We start from the raw sequence: 25,246 nt of genomic DNA on the forward strand, positions 1-25,246 counted from the left end.
CATTGATGACCAAAGTTCACGATCTCGCCGGATTTCTACCTCTTGGAAGAAGTCTATCTCAAGACGATCAAAAGACATTAAACTCTTTAGAATCAAGCAAGCATCAAGACTACGATGATGGATTCTCTGAACCACTGCCATAAGCATTCGAAAAAGCTTCCAAGATCTAGCAATGGCGAAAGGCCCCTCAGAGAGGGAAGGTTTCGTCATTAATATAAAAGCTTTAAAAGGCATTTTGGTCATTATTCCTAAATTCAGGATTTTAATGTAATTTCTTTTAATTGTTATTAGGCTTAGTTTTGAGCATCCATCCCTGTTTGGTGGGTCCTCAATATAAAGAAGCTTAGGTCAATTGTAAAAGGGCCAGAACCTTCATTAATGAAATAAAGCCATTAAGCTCATTTCCACTTGTCTTTTTCTCTTAACCCTTGGGTCCAGCGCTAAAGAGAGAGAAAAATTTTTGGAGAGAGAAACTACTACTAGCCCACCCTTATCATGCGACTCCGTTCTCTCTCTCTCTTCTTTCTTTCTTCTCCCTCTTCACTCGTTGCTTACCCCGCGCAGTAACCCATGCCCACAAAAACTGTGAGGTCCCGTCTCTTTCCCCTTGCATCTCTAGCGTAAACACAACAAACTTCCGCTATCCAACATACACTCAACTCAATACCTTTCAAAGTCAGCCTAAGAGTTCCACCTCAGGCCATCGCTCTAACTTTCTCTCTATACAATTGAGTTGGGTTGTGAGAGACGCATATGCTCTCTCCCTCAGTCACTTGGGAAGAGTTTTCTTGAGCCGATAGTCAAGAGAGTTCTAACCCTTCGATTGCCTTGATCGCCCAAGCGCATAGCGTTTTGCATGCATAGGGGGAATCTTGTCACCATTTCTCCCCTCATTCTATTTCTTATCAGCCAGCCTCTCGTTTGAGTGAACTTTTATAGAGGAGTATCGATGAATCCGCATTGCAATTTCTAGCAAAAGAAAATAGAGTGATGTGTCAAAGCCTGAGGAGAGTTCGTGTCCAAACCGCGCTGACAAACAACCAGAGGGCTTCATAATTTTTTTAAGAGGGCAAACTGTCGGGGTGTGTCCTGAACCCCAAACGAGAAGGTAAGTGCCTAAAATGCATCCCCGTCCTAAAATCTCTCTTTTTGTTGGTTTTTATCCTCGCATAGGAGAGCACGTGTGCGCACACTCACAAACATGCAGCACGTGTGGACCCTTCGCGGTTGTTTGAGATAGGATTTTCTCTCACCGTACTCGCGAGGACAAATCAAGTTCGACCACCAAGATGTGTTTGGACTCCACCACCATTGGGATGCTTAAATTTAATTTGGATGGACCGTCTTTTGATAATCCAGGGAGGGCATGGGTGGGTGGTGTATGTAAGGATAGCGGTGGAAATGTTATATTTTGCTATGCTTCCCCATGTGGAGAGGTTACTTCCAATTATGCGAAAATGACAATGTTGCTGCAAGGTTTAACGATTTGGAAGGATTAGAATTTAGGAATATTTTGATCTTAGAAGGGGATTCTAACAATGTTATCAATTAGTGCAATTGTGTCTCTAGACCTCCTTGGCGGCTTCGATCTTTATGGCTGAAAATTTTGGACCTATCATTGGGTAGCAATATTACTTTCAATTGTGGATGACTTGGCTAGGAAAAAAATTATATAGAGCCGAGACTCTAAACAATCAAAGTAGAGCCCAGCTAAAAATTTCACTAGAAGAGATTGTTTTGATGCCCAAATATCCTCAAATTGATCATCTCGACATCGAGATGCATTGACATGAGAAAAAATAGATTTCAAAATTTTAAAATAGTGCATCTTGTAATGCATTTTCGGACTGTCAATTTTCAAGATTGTCAAGCTTTCATAAATTTGCTCGATATACACTATTTTTGAAGTTAAAAAATTTTATAATTAAAGATGAAAATATATTTTAAGGCTATCACAAAGATTTTTAGTATTGAAACCACATTTCTCGATACTATTTAAGGTTGCGCTCTACTTTGATTGTTTAGAGCCTCGGTTCTATACAAACCACACCCATATATATATAGGATTTTGTTTAGCTACACCACTTGGTGGTGCATATCCTTAAAGTTCTCAATATTTTTTGACACTTAAATACCCTTGAATTGTAATACAAATTTTTCAAGTAGGAACATTTTATCAGTTAGAATGGTAGAATGGATATTTCTATAGGAAAATAGTAACATTCTATTAATAGTTAAAAAACAATTAATGCATCTTGTGGGTGATGTCACTTACTATGTCGGTGACGTCTTTGTCCACTATTGTTAATAAATGTTTTTGTTTCAATTAGGAATTTCTACTTTACCTTTGACTAATTACTTAAAATACCCCTAGACAAAAAGCTACTACACTATAAGATAAGGGTATCTAAGTATCTAAAAATATTGAGAACTTTAAGTGTATACACTACTAAGTGGTTTAGCCTAACAAAACCCATGGGGGCATTTTTTATCATTTAGAACGGTAGAATGGACATTTTTATAAGAAAATAGTGGCATTCTATTAGTAGTTAAAAATAATTAATGCATCTTGTGGGTGATGTCACACACCATATCGGTGATGTCATTGTCCACTATTGTTAATAAATGTTTTTGTTTTTATTGGGAATTTTTGTTTACCCTTGACTAATTACTTAAAATACCCTTAAACAAAAAGTTACTATACTATAGGATAATGATATCTAAATGTCTACAAATATTGACCACTTTAAAGGTCTACACCACAAGTGTTGTAGCCTAACAAAACCTTATATATATATATTTGCAATGCCACCTCTAGGTGAGAATTTACAGTGATTTCGCCCCCACACTATCGACGGTCTGTTCAAAAAAAAATTTAAATGATGGGTCTTGATTAGCTACGCGCACGAAACGCTTATGATTGGCTCAAAAAGCTTCAAACCTCAAAATATTTCCTTTTACCCTTCTTTCTGTTTCCTCTCCTCTGCGACCTCGCTCTCTCTCTGAGGCATCCCTCTCTCTACGAGGCTCCACTCTCTGCTTGTCGTCTTCTCTCCTCTGCTCTGTGAAGTAAGGAGCTATTCTTTCTCGTTCGTCTACTCCCCTCTCTACGAAGCCCGAACGTGGTCATCTCCATCATCCTCTCCTCTCGTTGAGATGCTTCGGTTCTACCACAAACGCCGCACACTTCTCATCTATTTAGGGCATCAATCGGGTGAGCGATTATCTTGATTTTTTTTTCTCGAACCCAAGCCACAATCTAACCCTACTTCACGAAATGTTTTTTACAGTGGGTGAAATCTCTCTATTACTCTTGTAGAAAGCCCAAATTTTTCCAAAAACCTACCCAAAACCCTACGTTTTTGTCCTAACACCCTACGTTTTTCTCCCCAAAACCCATCTTTTTAATGTTTCATTTCAACGGTTAAACAGATCCTACCTTTTCCCTTTTATGTGCTAACTCAATCAAGGTATGTGTGCTTTCTAGGCCCTTTTACCCCATTTTCTCCTGAATTAAATCACTAAAACAGAGAAAACAATGGTTAAATTGGATTTTATTACTTTCTTGTATCATTGATTCTGAAAGAAAACTGAATTAGAAAGTTATAAATGGGTTTCACTACACAATTTTTATTATTTGGATCTATAACTTGAAGAAGTTCTAATGAATAAATTTGTTATTTGGATCTATAACTTGCAAAAGTTCTAATGAATACAACTGGATGCCCTGATAGAAAAAATAATGCCCGACTTTCAATTGAAATTTTAGAACAATTATTTGGTTTTATGTGATTCTTTTATTCTCTATTTCACAATGCCACTTTTTCTTTTATTTTTTAAATAAATTTGGGTTAAGTATTCATTTCCCTGTTCTGTGATTTTTTTGTTGGGAATTTGAATTTGAGAAATGGAATTTTTTGTCATATTCATTTAATTTCTTTAGTCGCCTCCATGTACTTTATTTGTCTTCTTTTGGGGAAGTGGGTTCATGTACAATGGGCTAGTGAGCCTAATAGAAGTTATTTGGGCATTATTTCATCAAAATGCATAGAGGGGTTCTTGGGTGTTTCAAAAGATTATATTTAGAGTTCTAAATTGTTTTGCCCATTCCAAAGCATTGGTAGGAATTGGCACATTTCCAAATCGATTGCGAAGCATCGAAGGTCATTTGGTTTAATTTTATTTTTTTTATTTATCAATAATTATTGAAGGCCTCTTAGTTAAGATAAAGTTGAAGGGGCCTTGGCTATATATGTGTATAAAATTGGTTATTTGTATCCAATAAAAACCCCCACTAAGGGATTGGTGAAAATATGGGCAAAAGGCCTTGTTCTCCCTGTTCTCTTTGTTTTTCTGCTAGTGGCCATGCTTTCTTTCTTTGAGAAATTTTATATAGCGAAGCGTGTTAAATAATTATGATTACACAGTTGATTACTTAAAGTTTTTGTTTTTTTTGCTCTGAAGTGCATGAATTTGGTGAGTTCTTGCTTCTAGTTGTCAGAGCCACGTACACAGTTCTTCAACAAACCAAGTGAGTTCTTCCTTGCCCTCTCTCTCTATGCCACACACGCAGTTCTTCTCTATCCATCTCTCTCTCTCTCAATGCTACACACGATCAAGTTACAATATAATTTCCACCACCAAGATCAGTTTATTACTCATTGTATCGTGGCTTGAAGGGGGAGAAAAACGTTTACTTAAGGGTGAGGCCCTAAACAATCAAATTAAGGCACACCTCCAAAATTCACCCTTTGTTGCAATTTTTGCAATGTCCTTGTTGCATTTACTCTTTGTTGCTCCCAATATCTTTGTTTGATTAATTAGAAAATATTTTATGCACACTTTTTTGAAATGTGGCAATATTGATATACTCTTGACAGTTCTTCAATAATATATTTAGTAAATAAGAGCTTAGTTGAGTCTTTTACAAGCGAGAAACCTTCTTAATGAACATATTGAATTCTTTAGTTATTTTTGCTTTTGTTTTATATCTTTATGTGATAGATTAACATTCACTTAAGGAGTTGTTAATGTATTTATCTAGGATATACTGCTTAGAAAAGGTTAGCAGTATTTTGGTCCTCATGCGCAAAACTTTGAATTTCTAGTCAGGGTGAAATTTTTCTTAGCCAGATCATCGTTTGCTTTTGTTGCTTTCCCCATCAACTGACATGAATGTGCAGGGTCAAGAGAACCAATTCTACTGTCTCAAAAGAATATGTTCTTTACTGTCTCAAAGTAATATGTTCTTTGGAGTGAGATATATAGTAAAATACTGAAGAATCAATTTGACATCTCACTTATGATGTCTTTTTTCACTAAACCAGAGGATGGCATTCACCATGAAATCATTTTGTTGGCTTATAGAAAAAGGTATCTGGTTATTGCTTGCGCCCGCCCCAAACTAAAGGCTTTCATTTGAAGTTGGTCCCTAGATTAAGGTTGGGGTCCTAAGAATCCTTCTAGGTAGGGTTTTACCAAAGGTAGTGAAGTCCAAAATGATCCCATGGGAGTGTGCAGTGCTTATTGTCCCAAATAGAAACTTTCATCAATATCTTGGTCTGAACCCCTCTCAACTGAAACAACTGCATTCCTCTGAATATTTATTTATTGGGGATGAGAATGATTATTAGTTTATTATTTCTGAATTTGTGCTCATGCTTCTCATAATAACTATTCAATTTGTAAAAGTGTACCACAAAATTATCTTAAGTCACTTTATTGGCTCTTTTGAACAGGCCTGGGATCGGAAAAGTCCAACCCAAATAGTGGCTGAGATGTGTGAGTTTGTGAAAATCCTTTCAGGAGTTACAATGGAACCCACTAGGGAGGTTCACATGTTGTTTTGGTGTGTCCCACACCTTTCTCCTTCACTGTTCTCATATCATCTGAAGAACATGATCTACATGACTACGTTTTTTTAAAGTCCATTGACCATATTATGATATCTCTTTTAAAACAATATATCATGTTTTTTTGTTATAAATTATCTTTTTTGATGAACAACAAACCTAGATATTCTTCATCTCAAGTTTCTCATGTGAAATCTGAATATGATTCAGCTGCACAATTGAGGCTGGAGAATGACCAGATAGCGTATGTTAATAGGTATTTTTAAGTTCTAACCTTGTAATCTTTTATTGTGAACTGATAATGTTATTCTCTTCATACTAATGATGTGTACAATCATTTACACATTCTTGTACCCCTCTAGATGGTGGACTGCTTAGAAGGAGTTCTTAAAGATGTGAAATCCATTCACATATTTTTTGCATTCAAGTATACAATGTTTGTTTTTAATTTGGTTTGCAGCCAACTCGATAATAACCAGTTCACTGGTAGCCACATTCCAGCCTCCTACAGTAACATGTCAAAATTGTTGAAGTTGTGAGTATTATTTTGTTTTAGAGAATACATTATGTCTTCTAGCTAACCCCAAACAATTGGGATAAGGTTTAGATGATGATGATATTATTTGTTTCTCGTTTTATGACAATGTACAACAATTATTAATGAAAAGTGTAATAGAGTATTTTATATCCCTCTGGATTTCTGAAATGCTTCCAAATAGCCACATATAATTGATGATGACTTGAATCTAGTATCATTGGGACAAAGGTTGTGGCTCCCTCTTCAAAACTGCACCTACCACGACTATTTGGAGTAGGCTGCATATCTATTGTCCACTCGATGTCTATGGATTGAAACAGTGACTCTATCAAAGTCATGAATACAACTCATGAAGATTTTGCCTGTAACTATACATTTGCACAATAGTGTGCCTAGATGCATATATGTTGACTTTCTTTTATGATAATTTGGTTCTCTGAGCTGTTGATCTTTTGGAAACTGCTTATCCTTCCCTCGTACCCCTGCTCCTGTTGTTGTTTTGTGCTTCTGTTGCTTGTTTGATATGTGCTATTTATGACACTCATTTCTTTTTTCTTTTTTTTCTTTATTTGAATTGTGGTCATGTACCATAAAATTATCTTAAGTCAGTTTTATTGGCTCTTTTGAACAGGACAAGGATTCGCAAAGTCTAACCCAAATAGTGACTGAGATGTGTGAGTTTGTTAAAATCCTCTCAGGAGTTACAATGGAGCCCACTAGTGAGGTTCACATTCTGTTTTGGTGTGTCCCACACTTTTCTCCTTCATTGTTCTCATTTTATCTGACCATCATGATCTACATGACTATCATTTTTTGAAATCCATTGACCATATTACAATATCTCTTTTAAAACAATATATCATGCTTTTTTATTATAAATTATCTTTTTTGATGCACAACAAATCTAGATATTCTCTATCTCAAGTTTCTCATGTGAAATCTCAATTTGATTCAGCTACACAATTGAGGCTGGAGAATGACCAGGTAGCGTATGTTAATAGTTATTTTTAAGTTCTAGGCTTGTAATATGTTAATGTGAATTGATAATGTTATTTGCTTCATACTAATGACATAATGTGCATAATCATTTACACATTCTTGTAGCCCTCTAGATGGTGGACTGCTTAGAAGTAGTTCTTAAAGATGTGAAATCCATTCAATAAGGGATTAGTGAAAATATGGGCAAAGGACTTCGTTCTCCCTGTTCTCTTTGTTTTCTTGCGAGTGGCCCTGATTTCTTTCTTGGAGAAATTTTATATAACGAAGCATGTTAATTAAATATGATTACATGGTTGATTACTTAAAGTTCTTGTTTTTTTTACTCTGAAGTGCATGAATCTGGTGAGTTCTTGCTTCTTGCTTCTTGTTGCTAGAGCCACGTACACTGTTCTTCAACAAGCCATATGAGTTCTTCCTTGCCCTCTCTCTTTATGCCACACACACAATTCTTCTCTGTTGCCCAACCCACGCTCTCTCAATAATGTATATTGCAATTGTTAGGCAACTTATTTTCTCAAAAACTATTTTTTGGGAAAATTAAGTTGGATTTAGAATAACATGATTTTCTAGCCTCATTTTAAGTATAAAAGTGAAATGAACTATTTTTTTTTTTTAATGTTCCACTTTTTGAAGTGCACCCTCCCAAGGACTAAAAAGATAAAACCTTCATAGGAGAAAGGGCCAAAAGCTTCTACACAAAAAAAACAGTCGTACCAAAGGCCACCCCTAAGAAGGAAGTGTAAAGTTTGCAATAAGAGTGGACATGACAAGCGTAACTGCCCGGTGAGGGCACATGGGATGTAGAGCTATTGAGGACCTCGAACCGAGTTGAGGCCATGACAAACGAAGGGGCTGCAATTGCACGGAGGATATGACAAATTACGAGACTGCATTCGCATCAAGGATTTTTTTGTATTGACTAATTTTTTGAATTTTGGAGACATGTAAAAACCCATTTTTTACTTTGGGGGTTAGATGATTATTCAATGAATTTGCGGGTATGTAAAAGACCTATTTATGGGGCATGTAAAGGACTTGACTAATTTTTTAAATTTTGGAGACATGTAAATACCCCTTTTTGTAGTTAACTTTGGGGGTTATGTGAAAATTCAATATTCATGTAATTTTGAAGGCATGTAAAGGAACCCCTTTATGGGGCCATGTAACGGACCTTTTTATGGAGCATCTAAGGAACCTATTTAGTGACTTTTTAGTAACATATATGTGACATTTATTTCTTTTCCATGTATGTCAGTAACATGTGCAATGTGGGTTTACTTGGATAATGAAATGCATTTATATCCCTACAGTTCTCACTTTATTTTATTTTTTATGCCGAGTATTTGATACATTCTCACCTTTTACCATGCGAGAGGGCATGCAGAATAGCTTTATAACCATCACGTTCCTGCTTTGGATAACCAGCTCTCTCTCATAGGCCTTGGAATTTTAATTCTCTCTCTCTCTCTCTCTCTCTCTCTCTCTCTCTCTCTCTCTCTCTCTCTCTCTCTCTCTCTCTCTCTCTCTCTCTCTCTCTCTCTCTCTCTCGACTCAACCAAATAAATGAGCTTATGTTGTTTCATTGTAGCTGATAACCAGATCTATCTCTCTTTCTCTGTTTATGTGTCTAAAAAAAAAAAAACCATAAACTGAATAATACAAAAAACCAGAGAATTTCATTCACAAAAGATTAACCAATTACAATCATTTACAAACCACTGGAAAGATACAAGGAGGTTAAACCCCTCATGAAATAGGAAAAGCCAGATACAAACGAAGCTTCAAAAAGGCTAACCCAATTGAGCTGACTCCACCACTAACGAGTAATTTATTTCCTTTTACTTCTTCAAGTTTCACTCTTCCATTCGAATGATGCAGTGAAGGTCTTCCCCTTTGAGCATGTATTCAAACGTCTTATTGATCTCTGAGAATGCGACTGAATGTGTGATGAACTTCTCCATATGACATGTACATTTTTCATGTATTTGTCGATAATAGATGGAAGATCAGAATGTGGCTTATAGTTTCCAAAGAATGTTTCTTTGAGATTCCTTTCATTGAGCACATTCATGGGGGTGTCTTGAACACTGCATCCTTGTGAAGAACCCCAACAAGCACAGTTACAGTACATTCTTCTGCATGTATTTACGATACATGATCACAATTTTAAAAAAGAAAAAAAAGAAGAAAAAGAAGTGAGTGTCATAAATAGCACATATCAAACGAGCACCAGAAGCACAAAACAGCAGCAGGAGCAGGGGTACGAGGGAAGGATAAGAAGTTTCCAAAAGATCTACAGCTCAGAGAACCAGATTGTCACAAAAAAAAGTCAACATATATGCATTTAGGCACGGCAAATGTATAGTTACAGACAAAATCTTCATGAGTTGTATTCATGACTCTGACAGAGTCATTGTTTCAATCTATAGGCATCGAGTGGACAATAGATATGCAGCCTACTCCAAATACTCATGGTAGGTGCAATTTTGAAGAGGGAGCCGCAACCTATGTACCAATGATACTAGATTCAAGTCATCATCAATTATATGTGGCTATTTGAAAGCATTTTAGAAATTCAGAGAGATATAAAATACTCTATTTCACTTTTCATTAATTATTGTTGAACATTGTAATAAAAAGTGAAACAAATAATATCATCATCATCATCATCCAAACCTTATCCCAATTGTTTGGGGTTGGCTAGAAGACATAATGTATTCTCTAAAAAAAAAAAATACTTACTACCTCAACAATTTTGACATCTTACTGTAGGAGGCTAGAATGTGGCTACCAGTGAACTGGTTATTATCAAGTTGGCTGTAAAACAAATTAGAAGCAAACATTGTATACTCGAATGCAAAAAATATGTGAATAGATTTCACATCTTTAAGAACTACTTCTAAGCAGTCTACCATCTAGAAGGGTACAAGAATGTGTAAATGATTGTGCACATTGTGTCATTAGTATGAAGAGAATAACAGTATCAGTTCACAATAAAATATTACAAACCAAGAACTTAATAATATCTATTAACATACGCTACCTAGTCATTCTCCAGCCTCAATTGTGCAGCAGAATCAAATTGAGATTTCACATGAGAAACTTGAGATGGAGAATATCTAGGTTTATTGTTCATCAAAAAAGATAATTTATAACAAAAAAGCATGATATATTGTTTTACAAGATATATTATAATATGGTCAATGGACTTTAAAAAACATAGTCCTGTAGATCATGATGGTTAGATAATGAGAAAAGTGAAGGAGAAAGGTGTGGGACACACCAAAACAGAATGTGAACCTCCCTAGTGGGTTCCATTGTAACTCCTGAGAGGATTGTCACAAACTCACACATCTCAGTCACTATTTGGGTTGGACTTTGCCGATCCCAAGCATGTTCAAAAGAGCCAATAAAAATGATTTAAGATAATTTTGTGGTATACTGTTACAAATTGAATAGTTAATGTGAGAAGCATGAGCACAAATTCAGAAATAATAAACTAATAATCATTCTCATCCCCAATAAATAAATATTCAAAGGAATGCAGTTGTTTCAGTTGATAGGGGTTCAGACCAAGATATTGATGAAGTTTTCTATTTGGGACAATAATCACTGCACACTCCCATGGGATCATATTGGACTTCACTTCCTTGTGTTAAACCCTACCTAGAAGGATTCGTAGGACCCCAACCTTAATCTAGGGACCAACTTCAAAAGAAATCCATTAGTTTGGGGCGAGCACAAGCAATAACCATATAACTTTTTTCATAGGCCAACAAAATGATTTCATGGTGAATGCTATGCTCAGGTTTAGTGAAAAAAGGCATCATAAGTGAGATGTCAAATTGAATCTTCAGTAGTGTACTATATATGTCACTCCAAATAACATATTACTTTGAAACAGTAAAGAACATATTCTTTTGAGAAAGTAGAATTGGTACTCTTGACCCTACATATTCATACCAGTCGATGGGGAAAGCAACAAAAGCAAACGATGATTTGGCTCAAACAAATTGAGGTATCACAATAAAATAATACAACTCCAAAAATTTCACCCTGATTAGAAATTCAAAGTTTTGAGAGGACCAAAATACTGCTCACCTGTTCTATGCAGTATATCTTAGAGAAATACATTAACAACTCCTTAAGTGAACGTTTGCCTATTATGCAAAGGCATAAAACAAAAGCAAAAATAACTAAAGAGTTTAATATGTTCATTAAGAAGGTATCTCGCTTGTGAAAGACTCAACTAAGCTCCTATTTACTAAATATATTAGTGAAGAACCGTCAAGAGTATATCAATATTGCCGCATTTCAAAAAAGAGTATATAAAATATTTTCTAATTAATCAAACAAAGATATTGGGAGCAACAAAGGGTACATGCAACAAGGGCATTGCAAAAATTGCAACAAATGGTGAATTTTTTAGGTACGCCTTAATTTGATTGCTTAGGGCCTCACCCTTAAGTAAACGTTTTTCTCCCCCTTCAAGCCACGATACAGTGAGTAATAAACTGATCTTGGTGGTGGAAATTATATTGTAAATTGATCGTGTGTAGCATAGAGAGAGAGGGACAGAGAAGAACTGCATGTGTGGCATAGAGAGAGAGAGAGCAAGGAAGAATTCACTTGGTTTGTTGAAGAACTATGTACATGGCTTTGGCAACAAGAAGCAAGAAGTAAGAACTCACTAGATTCATGCACTTCAGAGAAAAAAGAACAAGAATTTTAAGTAATCAACCATGTAGTCATAATTATTTAACACGCTTCGTTATATAAAATTTCTCCAAGTAAGAAAGTAGGGCCACTCGCAAGAAAACAAAGAGAACAGGGAGAACAAGGCCCCATATTTTCACCAATCCCTTAGTGGGGGTTTTTATTGGATACAAATAACTAATTTTATATACATATATAGCCAAGGCACCTTCAAATTTATTTTAACTAAGAGGCATTCAATAATTACTGGTAAATCAAAAAATAAAAAAATAAAATTAAACCAAATGACCTTCGATGCTTCGCATTCGATCTGGAAATGTGCCAATTGCAGCCAATGCTTTGGAATGAGAAAAACAATGTAGAACTCTAAATATAATCTTCTGAAAACACCCAAGTACCCCTCCCCGCATTTTGATAAAATAATACCCAAATAACTTCTATCAGTCTCACTAGCCAATTGGACATGAACCCACTTCCCCAAAAGAAGACAAATAAAATACATGGAGGCGACTGAAGAAATTAAATGAATATGACCAAAAATTCAATTTCTCAAATTCAAATTCACAACCAAAAAATCACAGAACAGGGAAATGAATACTGAACCTAAATTTATTTTAAAAATAAAATAAAAAGTGGCATTGTGAAATAGAGAATAAAAGAATAACATAAAACCAAATAATTGTATTAAAATTTCAATTGAAAGTCAGACACTATTTTTTCTATTAGGGCACTCAGCTGTATTCATTGCAACTTCTTCGAGTTATAGATCCAAATAATAAAAGTTGTGAAGTAAAACCCAGTTATAACTATTTAATTCAGTTTTCTTTCAAAATCAATGATAAAACAAAGTAATAAAATCCAATCTAACCATTGTTTTCTCTGTTTTTGTGATTTAATTCAGAAGAAAATTGGGTAAAAGGGCTTAGAAAGCACACATAACTTGATTGAGTTAGCATAGGAGAGGGAAAAGGTAGGATCCGTTTAACCGCTAAAATCAAGCATTAAAAAGATGGGTTTTGGGAAAAAAAACATAAAGTGTTAGGACAAAAATGTAGGGTTTTGGGTAGGTTTTTGGAAAAAAAATTGGGTTTTCTGCAAGCGTAATAGAGAGATCTCACTCACTATAAAAAACATTCATGAATTAGGGTTAGATTGTGGCTTGGGTTCGAGCAAAAAAAATCAAGATAATCACTCACCCGATTGATGCCCTAAACAAAGGAGTGTGCGGCGTCCGTGGCAGAACCGAAGCTTCTCAGTGAGAGGAGAGGATGACGGACATAATCGCGTTCGAGCTGCCCAGAGCGGGGAGGGGACGAACAAGAAAGAATAGCTCTTCACTTGGCATAGCAGATGAGAGAAGAGGCAAAGCCAAGAGGGGAGCCTCGTAGAGAGAGGGATGCCTCAAAGAGAGAGAGAGGGACGTCGCAGAGGAGAGGAAACAAGAAAACAAGGTAAAAAGAAATATTTTGAGGTTTGAAGCTTTTTTAGTCAATCAGGGGCATTTCGCGCTTGGAATGTTCTCAGCTCATCAAGACCCTTCATTTCAATAATTTTGAACGGACCATCGATTGGGTGAGGGTGATATCACTGTAGATTCTCACTTAGAGGCATTGCAAAGAAAATAGTGGCATTCTATCTGTAGTTAAAAACAATTAATGCATCTTGTGGGTGATGGCACACACCATATCGGTGATGTCATTGTTCACTATTGTTAATACATGCTTTTGTTTCTATTAGAATTTCTAGTTTACCCTTGACTAATTACTTAAAATAGCCCTAAACAAAAAGTTACTATACTATAGGATAATGGTTTCTAAATGTTTAAAAATATTGTACACTTTAAGGGTCTACATCACATGTGATGTAGCCTAACAAAACCCTATATATATATATATATATATATATATAGAGAGAGAGAGAGAGAGAGAGATGATGCTCATGCATAAGTGATGTAGGAAATAAATAGAGACCCAACTAAAACTAAAAGCAATCCTGTCTTTTGACACCCACATCATTATCGATCCTTCTAAAACTAAAAATGAACCCTTTCCTTTATCTAAAAGATACCAATAAACTTCCTATCTTTAAACAAACTCTCTAAAACTAGAAACATATTTTCTAATTAAAAGATAACCCTTCCTAAAAAATCAACCAATAGAAACATAATAAAATTAAATTTTTTTGAATTTCCTAACTTTTATTTGCTTCATCTCCCGGTGTAAGGAGAAGCTCGACCTCAAGCTTTTTGAATACAAATCTTTTAGAAACCTACTCAAAAGTTGGTAATGCAGTCTCAACATTCTTCTAAGTATTTTTTCTTTTTCAAATAAACAATTGATCCAACACAGTTTCTAGTGGAATTTTGGCATACCAAACTTTGGAATACTAAACTGAATCTTGACTATCCTTTTAAGCGGATAGGGTTGGATTTCACATATTACATCACACATATTTTCTTCTCCAAAATTTTCAACATCTTTTTCACTGAGATTTACCTCTTCATGCTGTTGTTTCTCTTGTTGTAATCTACCAAGTCGATCTTGTAGATGTTGTGTATTACTTTGCCCATGGTATTCTATTTGTATCTCTATTTTTTGATCGAACTGCTCAAATATTTGATGAAATCGATTCAAATACTCCATATGATATATGAAAATTTGAACTCAAGTTTCTGATACCAGCTATTGTAGGGAAAATAATAAATAAAATTAATAAAGATAAAAAAAAATTTGAAAGATTATGCCATCTCTCTAGGTCCGCAAAGAGTCCACCTCAAAAGATCTTTTCACAAGATCAAATAAATTTTTGTTTGATCAATTCACCAACTCTACAAAGATGGCCATCTTCTATTTAGATCTTTTCATATGATAAAAGAAACTCTTTCTTCACCGAATTCACCAATTGTACATAGAAGGTCATCTTCCCTTTACATACAAAGAAAAATAAATAAATAAATAAAATGATAAAAATTAAGAAAACATGTATAACTCTCTCCCTTATATCTCTCTCTCCCTAATTATTTTTCCTATTTTTTTCTCTCCTATTTTTTCTTTCTCTTTTTTCACCCATCACATGAACTTCTCTCTCCTTATCTCTTTTGACCTCTATGTCATTATCTATCCCACTAAAACTAAAAACATGAATGCTTTCCTTTGTCTAAAGGGTGTGGTTTGCAGAAGCTTTCAACCTTAAACAATCATATTAAGACGTACCTTCAAATTATATTTATGATAAAATTTTGGTGTCCAATAAATCTTTGGTTGGCTCGAGAATCTATTTTCATATTTAATTATAAAATTTTATACTCTAAACATCGATCAAATCAAGTAGATCTATAAATAGATGAAAATATTGAAAATGGATGGTCCAGATAAAGTGTTGCAAGATACACTACTTTGGGGCTCAAATCTATTTTTCTTTTCACATTCATACATCTCGATGTTGAGATGATCAATTAGAGGGTTTTCCAACATCAAAACAACTATTTACGATGGATTTTTAAGGTACACTTCAATTTTATATTTTAAAGTTGCAACCCTATATAAACATTTTTCATACCTTTTAGATACCAATAAACTACCTATCTTTAAACAAACTTTCTATGAGCATATTGTTTTTCTGAAAGATATCTTCTGGAAAGTTGAATCTGGAAAGTTGAATGTTTTGTTTTGGAAGGTTTAAATAAGTTCTGGGTATTGTGTTTGATAACATATAAATATTAACCATATAAATATAAATATATAACATAATATACTATATAATATAATATATTTTATATATTTTCTTAATGCATTTTTGTATTATATATACAATATAATATAATATTTATTATAATATAATATAAGATATTTATATATTATATAATACATAGTATAATATAAGATATTTGTATATGGGTGCAGTGGGCATATGGATGCATTGGTAGCCGTAGAGGTAAGGTGCACCTTCAAATTTTATCGTGGTATATAATTTTGATGTAAAATATTCTTAGGATTATATCAAAATCTATTTTTATATCTAATTATAAAATTTTAAATTTAAAAAATGGTTAAAATCAAGTAGAACTATAAACATATGAAAATCTTGAAAATGGATGGTATACATAATATGTTGTAAAATGCACTATTTCTGAGATTTAAAGGTCAGTTTGGATGTACCCAAAATTGCAAAATTTTCAAATGATAGGAAAAAAGATTGAGATAGCAACTGGGAACCGTTTGGATATCCATATTAGATTTTATTCCCAAACAAAGCACTAAGCCAAATTTGCCCAAAAACATGTGAGGTCAATTTTTTTTCGCTTTCTTCTTCGTGCTTTTCCTCCAAACCTTCCCGCTTTAAGTCGCACTTACAAAAGCCTCTCTTCTACTCTTAAGCAAGTCTTACAACTCTTTCCTTCTCTCATCTTCAACTATGCAGATCCCATCTCCTAATACTAGTTCGACTTTTTCTCTCCCTAAAAAATGAACCTTTTAATCTTTCTCTCTCTAGTAAGCCGCTCCCTTAATTTCACATAGCTCTTCCACGGGTTGCTGGAGAGGGGTTGTACTCCAAGATTCCTTTCTCTTACTTTCTCAAGAAATTCAGGGTTTTGCCCGATATCTCTAGTAACCGTGATTCTTCAGGTGTGGAGTTTTTCTCTGTAACATAGAGTTTCTCTATCTAAATTTAATGGAGTGGTTTTCTGCATAAACTTAATGGATTGGTTTTCTGAATATGCAGAGGAAGATGGTTTACAAGCTCAAAACATTTACAGATGAAGGTTTGTAAAGGACGTATGACCTCTTTTGCCCATCCATCAAGTTACTTTCTCTCTAATAATAATATTGAACTTCTCTCTGCTCTTGCTTTCTAGATTCCTCTCATTCTCTCTATCTTGTGTATTTATAAGAATAAACTGCAAACGTATGACCTCTTTTGCCCATCCATCAAGTTACTTTCTCTCTAATAATAATATTGAACTTCTCTCTGCTCTTGCTTTCTAGATTCCTCTCATTCTCTCTATCTTGTGTATTTATAAGAATAAACTGCAGATTTAGAGAGGAATCATTATAATTAAATTCTGAAATTGTATAAATTGGATTTGGGATTTCTTATCGATTTCTTGCAACTCATCCAAACAGACATATCTGGCAAATAAAATTTTCTTCTCACATTTTAATAGACATCCAAACAGTCTACCAACATAATAAAATAAAACGATAATGTTTCCCAATTGAGGAAGAAAAAAATTGTTTTTTTTTTTAATGTGAATATTTTTTTATTTGACATCCAAACTGGGCCAAAATCTTTTTAATTTTTATGGCCATGCATCTTGATGTCGATATGATCAATCAAAGGGTTTTTCAACATTAAAACTAACTTTTCTGATGGATTTTTGAGGTGCATCCGTAGTTCTACATTATAAGGTTGCATCCTTATATAAACTTTTTCCTTTGTATGTTATGTATATAATATTTATATTATTATATTATATATAATACTTATTTAATATAATGAATATATTATTTATAATATATATAATATATAATGTAATATAGGATATTTATATATTCTATATAATATAAAAATATATTATATATGAATATTATATAATATAATAAATATATATTATATATTAAATATAATATATAATCAATATACACTATATAAATTGTATTAATAAAATGAATATATAATATAATATAATATTATAAATTATAATATTATGTTATAGTAATATTATATTATATTCTATTACATAAATAATACTGATATTATGTATTTATATTATGAATAGTGAATAGTGAACAAAGAAGTTATGAAAGATTAAATTCCTACGTCCCTTAGGAACTTAATCTTTCACTTTTTAACAAAGGAATGGGAACTTTTGTTGAAAAATTAGTTTCCGAACTTTTCATGAAAAGTGTGAAATAAACGCGGAACTTTTCAAAATCTGAAAAAAATAATTTTGGAAAGACTACTTTCAGAAAAACAAACCTGCCTTAAAACTAGAAACATAACCTTTAGTTAACCCTTCCTAAAAGAACAGCCCATAAAAAAATAAAAAAATTAACCTTTTTTAATTTTCTAATTTTTATTTGCGTCACTAACATTTCGCTGTTTGCACTTCAAATATCAGCATTTTGAGAGAGAAAAGCCTAAGAGTTTGGGTATAAAGAGAGGAAGATTAGTAGCACGAAGAGAGTGCTAAAAGGGAGAAGAGAGATCTCATTAACCCTAGAGGACTGGATTTAGAGAGGGAGATATTCCTCACTTAGGGCCCGCACTAACCCTAGTCCCTATAGGGCCCGCCTAAGCCCGGGTCAGCCCTAGCCTGACCAGAGTGACCCTAGCGCAGTCCTATCCCTAGCCCTACTAGGCCAAGGCTGGGTCTGTGGTAAAATGTAAAAAGCGTAGTTGGAAAACAATTAAAATAAAAAATAACTTAGGTCGGGCGAGGCCGAACAGGGCTAGCCTAGGCTAAGCTCGGCGCGACCCTACCCTCGTGGCACAGTTGCGGAGACGGCGATTCATCCTAGAAACTTATGTAAAGTTACTAATGACAATCATAACCCTCTTTATTTCATGCACATTTGTGAGGCATATATACAAAGCAATCTTGCAGAGGTTCAATACAAATGCTGTAACTGGCTCAAGTATCTTAGTATCTTAATAAATTTATTAAAGAAATATTACAAATAAATATCTATCTATTTGAAAGTCACACTCCCATGTAAACATTAAGAAACCCAAATGGAAGACCAGCCTATGTTCGCCTGACACGTAAGCCTTAACAAACAATTGGTAAATAAAATAAAATGTAAATGAAAATTAAAAGCAAATGAGTGGAAACAAAAAAACTAAAATAAGGAGATGAAAATACACTACGAAAAGTAAAGAGAACATCTCCTCTCTTTAGACCTCTCCAAGATTTGCCCATTCTGCCCTAAGGCTACATCACAGCTCACATGCATCCGATGGTTCTTGCCGTGCCACGTAGTGACCTTAAACCGAATCATGGCCGTTAGTTCCACCCTGAAATCAACGGATCCCGCTGTGAACTGCCGTATCATCTCTTGCATTCCGGTGGACGAGACACCACCACTTGTGAGCATCCCATAGATCCACGTCGTATTCTTGGGTGGCTGATAGAAAGTGGAGATCAACGGTGTCCGGCCGATCACCTGATCCCGAAAAAACACCGTCCCCTCCATTGCATTGTAATAAATACCGATATTTTGGTTTGGATTTCGGGCCGAAATATTGAAATTAACGACGGTATTTTGAGAACCAATTGCTTGATTAATTCCCGGTATCGAAAAACTCTCCATGTGAAATCTAGGCCTATGAGGACTAAGGCTAAGCCACAGAACAAAGGCCACCACGCCCACTAGGAGGAGGAGGCCTAGGAAGCAAGAGCAAAAGAACTTGAAGAAGCGATTTGTTAGAGTCTCACCGACTCGGTGGGCGTAATACCGAGTCCTGTGGGGTCGGGGTTGTTCTAGCATTTTTTGTGGTAGACCAGCAGGGCTTGACATTTTGAGAGCCGTTTCCTGGCAATGTGTTCTAGTTTCTGGCAAAGCGGGCTGTTTTCCGGTGGGTTTTGGGAAATGTGTGGTATGGGATGGTTTCATGGGTTAGGGGTTTATATTTATTTAAGGGCTGAAAAGGGGAAGAATCGATTTGGTTTGGTTAAGGAGGTTTTTGTTTTGGGGTTGTGATGAAAGGAAGGAATATTCTTTCCATTTGTGAAAGTTGTGTTAGATGAAAAAGCACTATAAAACATTAGGAACCCGCCCGTTTTAAAAGAAACGCAGTTTACTTTTGTAACTCTTTCCATTTGTCTTCTCCTCTTCTTAATTTATCGGCAGATGGAGAAAATATAACTGTAAACCCCTCCCTTGAAACGCAGAGAGAAAGTAACATTTCGAAGCAAATAAGTAATGCACATTATGCCATCGAGTATAGCCAAAACTACATTTAGGTGTTAGGAACATGCAAGTTTCAAAAACTGGACTCTTGGCTGAGTCGAGTCAGAGTTATGCGCAACTAAAAAACATTCAAAAAAATAGTAATTTGTTTTTAGAGATAGATAAAAATAGGAAAGATGAAAAAATATGTATAAAAATATAGATTATTGAATTTAATTTAGATATTTAATATTTCAATAAAATAGAAAATATAAAAAATATAAAAGTTCTCAAGTCATCTTAAAAATTACTTAAACCATCTAAAATTTTATTTCCAACGGTTTAATTGCATTTCCCAAATTTTTTATATTTTTCTATTTGTTTATATTTTATTATAATATTTATATGGGTGGGGCGAGTTCTTTGGACGAGTCCAAGTAACTCAACCTGGGTGAGTCACAAAAGGCTCGGGAAATGTGTTAGTTCTTATGGATGGATATATGGCACACACTCTCCATCAACTTCCAGCTTTTTATTATTGCATGGTGATGACCCTCGTCGCCACAGGATTCTGAGAATGATGGTCCACTTTTGTGAATGCTAATAACGATAGTCCACTTTTCCTAAATTATTTACCACAAGCAATCACTGCGCACTCTTTGTGATGGATTATAGATAATTAATTAAGGGTGTGGTTCCTATAAGGTTGCAACATTAAACAATTCAATTAAGACGTACCTTCAAATTTTACATCGTAAAATGTAATTTTGGTGTAAAGTTTTATTAGGATTATCCCAAAATCTATTTTTATATCTAATTATAAAATTTTAAACTCTAAAAATTGTTAAAATTAAGTAAATCTATAAACAAATGAAAATCTTGAAAATGGACAGTATAGATAATGTACTGCAAAATGCATTATTTCTGGAACTCAAAATCTTTTTCTTTTTTTATATTCATACATCTTGTTGTCGAGATGATCAATTACAGGATTTTTCCATATTAAAACAACCTTTTTCGATGGATTTTTGTAACTCTACATTTTAAAATTGCATCCTTATATAAACTTTTTCTATCAATCAATTAATGTATAACGGTGGATGTCGTTCAAAAACTTTAGGTAATCTCCAGATCGGCATCGTTGCAGAGACGGAGGGTGGGTTCCTGTGAAGGTTCACCGTTGTGGACCATGGCTTCAACTTTGTGATATGGAAAAAGGTGTTGTAAAAGAGAATAAAGAGGAGAGAGTTGTGTTCTCGCGCTTTACGTACCCACAGAAGATGAAATTTCTACGTATGCTTATACCTAGGGAAGATGCCACGTCTTCGCGGCCACAAAAAGAAGACCGCGGCGAAGTTATATGACGATTTTAAATTTTAGGGCAAATTTATCTCTATCTGTTGGTACACGTTTGTGCTTTTTCAATGTATTTTGCCTTTTCAATGTATACAAGACAGGAAATTAAAGGATGCACGTTTCTGCTTTTTCAATGTATACAAGACAGGAACATTACAGAATATATTTGAACTTTTCAATGTATCTTGTATATAAAATTGATGTTATTTCGTATAACCATCAAATTTGTGCAATGTTGATATATGCACCTCACATTTCTTTTCAAGTGCTGAGTTGCAAGAGGGCTTTCTCTCCATAAAAATTTTCCATTCAAATGCCATTCACATCGTGCCATGCCATAATAATGGAGTTGTCGTTGAAATGGTCCCCATGCTTGGGGAGTGCATAGCATGGCTTCTGCGCATGGCATCCGTATTGAAACATTTTAAAGGAAGAAAAACTGCTTATTACGAAACAACAGCCCTACATTTGAAACTTGCAATGTGCGTAAATTCAAGTACTCGGTTCGTCCTATTTCAATTTGGTTTCGGTTCATCCTATTTCATTTTGGTTTGGACATGAGAACTATTTATATTTTTCAGCTCCAATCACATGCATAGACCGTGGCCCTTTTTGGTGCGCCTATGTCTAATCCATCTATTGTTGATGTTGTAATGGAAAGATGCAAAGAAAATATTAGTTTTTTTTTTTTTTTTTTTGAATGATAAAGAAAATAGCTAGTTCATAATGTACTAGCCAGAAGTAGAATTCAAGTGTAGGGGGTTCAAGAGTGATATCTGAGAATCCTCACTCCAAGCAAAGCCTGTGTGATAGCATTTGAATTTTGTGAGCAAGATTTTGAGTCTTATAATGGTACAATCCTTCATTTATATCTCGCACAGATAATCTTGCCAATCCATGACTCTGTGTTCGACATTCCCTAATTGTATACCCTATTTATAGAAGAAAAATAAAAACTATAAACAATAAATACATTCAAATTTGCCTTTGATCCAGATAGAAATTGCCTTTGATCCAAATAGAAATATATTAAGATTGAGGAGTACACCTTATTATGATTACACGCTTACTCCTTTTTTTATGAGGAGAAAGAAATATACATGTAAAATTTAGAAGTACACCTTACTCCTTTTTTTATAAAGAGAAAGACATATACAACATGAATCACTAAACTCAGGGCTAATATAACTATGATTACACGCATTTGAGAATTCCCATGCACAATCAAATATTGTTGATTCTCTAATAACTTGATCAACAACTCAAAGTCTTGTGGATGAAAGTGCCATCTTCTCACCTACACGCAAGTAGAACACAATTTGGTGAATGACACTATCACATAATCATCAAAAGCAAAAGACCAATAACTATTCACACCAGTTGACATCCCATGGATAAAGCAAGTAATTTCAACAACAATTATGTTCTTAAATAATAGACATTGTGCACTAGAATCTGCTTTCATTTACAACTAGGCCCATCACACTATTTTAATAAGCTAAAGGATGGTTCAAGTTCAATTGCAAGTAGGCTAGCAAACATAAGGAAAGCTTACACCATATTCCCAGAAATAATACCAATCACACCCACCATTGACGTACAAGAGAGGCATAGGTTCGTAGGCCCAGTACGGGGATAGAGAGTACGTCTGCTGACCGTCCATTCAAACTACAACCAATCCCCACCGTTGACGTACGAAGCTCTCATCAGCGAGGCTGCATATGAAATCATTTTCCTATATATATATATATATATATATATATAAAGATTCCTACCTTAAGCCCATACTGAACTAAGCCCATTATGGGACGAAGAGGCCCTACCGGAATCGGGGCAAAGGTAACTTGGCCCAGTCCGAGCCTTGGCTCTTGGTTAGGTGGCCCTACCTGGACCTATTAGCAGTTGGGGTGGGGCTTATTACAATTTTTTTTAATATTACTTGAAAATAAATAAAAAGGTGCCAGGCTAGACTGGCACTGTCCCAAGTTCGACCACCAGGAGGAGATTTCAGGTCATGGCCCATGTAAAGCTCTTTTGAATAACTTCCCATAACATTCCATGTTTCGTTGGCGCAACTCTCTCTGAAAAACACATAACACTGTGATTTACTGAAAATTAGTTGAAAGTTGCACTTTTCTAAGTCGTTCTCCTCCCCATAATACCAAATTAAGGATAATCAAAGATAAAAACTAAATTGAAGGCAAATCAGAGGATTGAGCTGTGGATTTTAGAGAAATTTATTGAGCATACAACGTGGAAACTTTAGCCATGCTTCACCGTCCTACTTCCATCTTGGGAGTTTGATTCCTAGTCCCTTCGACATCTTCATTTCTACCAAATCGAAGACATTCAGTACTTCAAAGAAAATGAGACAATCTCATGCTTATGAGCATGTTTAAGTGGAAGGGTCTGGCCAATAAAGAAAGTGCCCCAAACCAATATTAATTGGAAAGGTATATAAAGAGATTAATTTATTTAAGTGGAAGGTTCCGTCAGATTTCAAATTGTCTAATTGTGAGTGTGCCATAGACTAAACTCAAAGCTTAAAACCAATCTTGAACTTTACAACATACCTCAAGCCATTCAATTTGACATTCAATGACTACTAACCATTATGATCTCCTTGTAATAAAGATAAATGGTCTCATATTATACATTCTCTAATTAATTTGATCAATGGTTATCGGGTGTGAGGCATTTGCCCTCAAAATTTTCCATAAATGAAATTTCAGAGATGAGATATTGATGAGGAGGTAGCATCTACATTGCCTAGGATGGCCATAGACCAGGAGTCCATCCTTGGTCAAAGAACCATGTTCCTAATTCCTTAAACAATGACATTTATACACCGTTTTCTAGGGACCACCTACCTTCTATGTGAAATGATCACATGAGCCAGGTTCATTGAAGCCTATACGAACTCCTATGGATCAAACTCCATTCAATCCCACACCTTTTTGGGAAATTTATCAAAGGGTGCTGTTTGTATAAGGTTGACGCTCTAAACAATCAAAACAAGGCGCACCTTCAAATAGTATTGAAAGATGTCATTTCAGTATCAAAAATATTTGTGATGGCCTAGAAATTTGTTTTCATCTCTAACTATAAAAATTAAAGCTTAAAAAATGGTGTAGATCAAGCAAATCTATGTACACTTGAAAATATTTAAAATTGACGGTCTAGATAATGGCTTACAAGATGCACTATTCCAAGACTTGAAGTCCATTTTTTTTTTTACGTTTATGTATCTCAAGGTCGAGATGATCGGATTTGAGGATTTTTTGGCACAAAAAAACTTTTTCTAGTGCACCTTAATTTGATTGTTTAAGGCCTCAACCTTATATAAAATAAACTTTTTCCTCTATCAAAAGGCAATTTGTTTCATGAGTTAGAGTACGTACTTCAACAAATGCGTCCCCTTATGCATTCCGCATCCATCTTACAATGGATGTAGAAAAATGGTGGCCCACCTAAGCTCAAAATGAACGGTGTTGTTATTTTTTAGTTTTTCAAATTTATTTTCCATTTTTATATTCATATTCATCAATGTTGAGTTTCTCAATTCATAAATTTTTAGATCGAAGATTTATCTCTGGGATGCATTTTGGAGAAAGAACTCATATGAATGGATGAGTTGGTGGACTCACTAAAACTTGTCATTGGGTGTGGATTGCATAAGGTTGCAACCTCAAACAATTTCCTACTTCCAAATTTTATCAGAAGATATAATTTTGGTGTCAAAACTTATTCAGATGGCCTGAAAATCTATATTCAGCTCTAGTTCTAAAATTTTAAACTTCAAAAATAGTTTAAATCAAGTAGATATGCAAATACATAAAAATCTTAAAAATAGATTGTCAAGATAATATGTGCAAAATGCACTATTTTTATTA

The 25,246-nt window shown here is 34.6% G+C and overlaps 1 protein-coding gene across 1 annotated transcript; it reads right to left on the minus strand.

Moving 5' to 3' along the window:
* Positions 1–18,748: 18,748 nt before the first annotated feature.
* Positions 18,749–19,708, minus strand: LOC18445630 (NDR1/HIN1-like protein 26). Its single transcript, XM_006855768.4, has one exon. It carries the CDS (start codon positions 19,623–19,625, stop codon positions 18,972–18,974), a length of 654 nt encoding a protein of 217 aa, XP_006855830.3. The 5' UTR covers positions 19,626–19,708; the 3' UTR covers positions 18,749–18,971.
* Positions 19,709–25,246: the final 5,538 nt, after the last annotated feature.

This window comes from Amborella trichopoda, chromosome 2, assembly GCF_054954075.1.
Source record: "Amborella trichopoda isolate Santa Cruz 75 chromosome 2, AtrichopodaSantaCruz75HAP2 v2.0, whole genome shotgun sequence".
NCBI classification, from domain to species: Eukaryota; Viridiplantae; Streptophyta; class Magnoliopsida; order Amborellales; family Amborellaceae; genus Amborella; species Amborella trichopoda.